The sequence below is a fragment of the Eimeria maxima genome, genomic scaffold (genome assembly GCF_000499605.1).
Source record: "Eimeria maxima Weybridge genomic scaffold, Emw_scaff580, whole genome shotgun sequence".
NCBI classification, from domain to species: Eukaryota; Apicomplexa; class Conoidasida; order Eucoccidiorida; family Eimeriidae; genus Eimeria; species Eimeria maxima.
The window spans coordinates 11980-15238 of NW_013563900.1; the positions used below are offsets into that span (position 1 = coordinate 11980).

The following is a 3259-nucleotide window of genomic DNA, read 5'->3' on the forward strand; positions in this document are numbered from 1 at the left end:
AGGAGCAGCAGCAGATGCAGCAGCAGAAGCAGCAGCAGAAGCAGCAGCAGCAGCAGATTCCTCTCCTAATTTATCTCGTTGTTCTCCCCATGAGGATTCATCTCCGTCAGCAGTATCAACAGCAGCAACAACAGCAGCAGCAACAGAAGCAGCAGCAGAAGCAGCAGCAGAAGCAGCAGAAGCAGCAGCAGCAGCAGCAGCAGATATAAGTGATTCAGATAGTGATTCTTTTCCTAAGGAAGACTTTGCTGCAGCACCAGCAGCAAATGATTTGCTGCTGCAGCAGCTAAGCAGCTTCAATAGGACGCATGCAACTGCAGCAATGCATGTAGCAGGTGCAGCAGCACCAGCAGCAGCACCAGCAGCAGCACCAGCACCTGCAGACACAGAAGCAGAAACAGGAACACCAGAAGCAGCAGCAGCAGCAGCTGCTGCTGCTGCAGCATTCATCCGCCGCTTTACACAGCAGCAGCAATGGGGGGGCCCCATGGGGCCCCACATTGAGGTACAGCCAAGGGTTGCAGCATGGGAGCAGCAGCTTATAAAGGAGAAGCAGCAGCAGGAGGAGGAGGAGCAGAAGGAGCAGCTGCTGCTGCTGCAGCAACAGCAGCAGCAGCAGCAGCAGCAGCGGAGGACAGCAGGTGATGAGGAAATATCTATTTGGAGTCTCTTAAGCACTGACGCAGCAGCAGCAGCAGATGCTGCTGCTGCTGCACCTGCTACTGCAGCAGCAGATACTGCTGCTGCTGCTGCTGCTGCAGACAGTCCGCCAACAGCAGCAAAGCAGATGGCTTTGTTTCTGCAGCAACATCAGCAGCAGCAGGAGCAGCTGCTGCTGCTGCTGCAGCAGGAGCTGCTGCTGCATTGCCCTCATGGGTATAGCCCATCAGAAGAAAAAGAAGAAAAAGAAGAAATAAATAAAATAAATAATAATAATATAAATAATAATATAAATAATAATAATAATAATAATAATAATAATATAAATATAAATATAAATATAAATATAAATAAAATAAAAAAAGAAGAAAAAAAAGAAAAAAAAAAAGAAAAAAAAGAATTAAAATTAATTGGTGATGTTGGCCATCTAGAGGATAAATTAGATTTTATTAAGGCACATCTAGATGTATGCTGCTGCTGCTGCTGCTGCTGCTGCTGCTGTTGTTGTTGTTGTTGTTGTTGTTGTTGTTGTTGTTGCTGCTACTGCTGATGGTGCTGCTGTTGGTGTTGCTGCTTCTGTTGCTGATGATTGTGCTGCTGCTGCTGTTGGTGGTGGTGGTGGTGCTGCTGCTGCTGTTGGGTTTGTTGCTGACGCATCCTGCTGTGTTGTGCTGCTGCTGTTGCTGCTGCAGCAAGTTATTGTGTATATGAGTACCCTTTTGCTGCTGTTTGCAGGACAGGGATTTGCTGCTGCAATGGGGGCCCCCCAGCAGCAGCAACCAGGAGTAAGGAGCAGCAAACTCCGTTTAACTATTCTTTTCTTTGGGCCCCCCTAAAGGACGGGGCCCCCCCCCTCCCCAAAAGGGGTTGGGGCCCCCCTACAGAAAGGGGGGGCCCCTAAAAGGGTTGAGGGCCCTTTTACAGGAAGGGAGGAACCCTAAAAGGGATGGAGGCCCCCCTACAGTAAGGGGGGCCCAATTAAAGGCATAGGGGGCCCCGCTAAAGCAAGGGGCCCCCCTAAGGGTACCCAACAGAGGGGGCCCCAATACATGCAGAGGCCTAAAGGGTTTCTCTGCTGTTTGTATCAATGCAAGACACAAACACTGTTTTTTTATCAGCTACAATTATTAGGGTTTAGGGTTTAGGGTTTACCATGGGGTTTTGGCTTCATATGTATCGAGGGTTTAGGGTTTATGCCTCTTGCTCTAGGGTTTAGGGTTTCCTATTATGCCAGTCTAGAGCATGAGGGTATAGGGTTTAGTTAGACCGCTACAAAATCGGGGGGGGCCCCGGTTTCCTTGGGGGCCCCTAGAGGCCCCTAAGGAAACCTGCCACTATCTGTGTCTAAACCCCTTCCTTTTGCACCTATTTAATTCCTTGGGGCCCCTCAGGGGGGCCCCTCTCTAACGGGAGGCAACTAAACCCTATTCCAATAGTACTTATTAACTCAGAAGGCACGAGGGGGCCCCCTAACAAAAAGAAACATATGGGGGCCCCCAAGGGGGGCCGCAAGCTTAGACTTTAAAAGGGGGGGCCCCCCTTGAGGTGCCCCTAGGGAGAGAGCACTAATGGGGGCCCCTGAGGGTAGCCTATACAATAGGGGGCCCCTGAGGGGGCCCCAAGGTTATCCTTTACAAAGGGGGCACCCCAGATGGGGGCCCTCACAGGGGGCCCCCAAGGGGTGCCTAAGGGGGGGCCCCCCAAGGGGTGCCTAAGGGGGGGGGGGCCCTAGAAGGGAAGAGAACCCTAGGGGCCCCTCGAGGGGCCCCGTACAAATGGTACAAATAGAAAGAATATAATGGGGGGAAAAGGACATAAAAACAGGGGCATTTGCTGCCTCCTTGCTGTCGCTGCTGCTGTTGCTGCAGCAGCAGCAGCAGCAACTGTTGCTGCTGCTGCTGTGTTAGTTAGCGGCTGCAGCAAGTGTTGCTGCAGTTCACTGGAGCAGCGGCAGCTGCTGGTGCTGCATTGGCTGCTGCCGCCGCAACAGCAGCAGCAGCAGCAGCAGGAGAATTAGGGTTTAGAAGAAGTATCGATGCTCATTAGGTAGAGGGAATTTATATTTTTGTCTAAGGAATGCTAAACCCTCGCCTAGGGTTTCTTCTGCCTTATAACAATAAGAAGGATAATTTTTTATTAATATTTTATATGCTGCTGCTGCTGCTGCTGCATGCATGCCCATATTTGTTACTGCAGGTGTTGCACCATATCCTGTTCCTCCAAGTCCTATAACATACAAACATACGAGGGTTTAGGGTTTAGGGTTTAGGATAGTTTCTAGGGTTTAGGGTTTACAGATTAGGGTTTAGGGTTTAGCGTCAAGCCCGGTAAGAAAAGTTGCAATTAGGGTTTAGGGTTTAGGGTTAAGAGATTAGGGTATATAGGGTTTATCATGAACTCTTGTAAGAAAAGTGAAAATTAGGGTTTAGGGTTTAGGGTTTAGGGTTTAGGGTTTACCTGTACTCCTACTCTGCATCTCCATGACCTCATTAAGATGATCTTTTATATCTTCTACAACTCTTAATAAATCAAATAAATTACGTAAACCCTTCAATCGTTCTTGGACCTAATTCATAAAAAAAAAAAAAAAAAAAAAAAA

General features: G+C 49.0%; 2 protein-coding genes across 2 annotated transcripts in view; one reads left to right on the plus strand and one right to left on the minus strand.

The window, feature by feature from the left end:
- EMWEY_00038030 (hypothetical protein, conserved) overlaps positions 1-1496 on the plus strand; it is a gene marked incomplete at both ends in the record, with an annotated part of 3019 nt that extends 1523 nt beyond the window's left edge. Inside the window, 2 exons of the mRNA XM_013478673.1 lie at positions 1-764; positions 1396-1496. The exon at positions 1-764 is cut by the window's left edge and continues 1523 nt beyond it. Coding sequence (XP_013334127.1) covers positions 1-764; positions 1396-1496 — 865 coding nt within the window. The remainder of the gene's footprint in view (positions 765-1395) is intronic.
- Positions 1497-2680: 1184 nt separating this feature from the next.
- The window catches only part of EMWEY_00038040 (glycosyl transferase, putative), a gene marked incomplete at both ends in the record, with an annotated part of 1219 nt that continues 640 nt past the window's right edge, over positions 2681-3259 (minus strand). Inside the window, 2 exons of the mRNA XM_013478674.1 lie at positions 2681-2886; positions 3118-3226. Of these exons, the coding sequence (XP_013334128.1) occupies positions 2681-2886; positions 3118-3226 (315 nt within the window). The remainder of the gene's footprint in view (positions 2887-3117; positions 3227-3259) is intronic.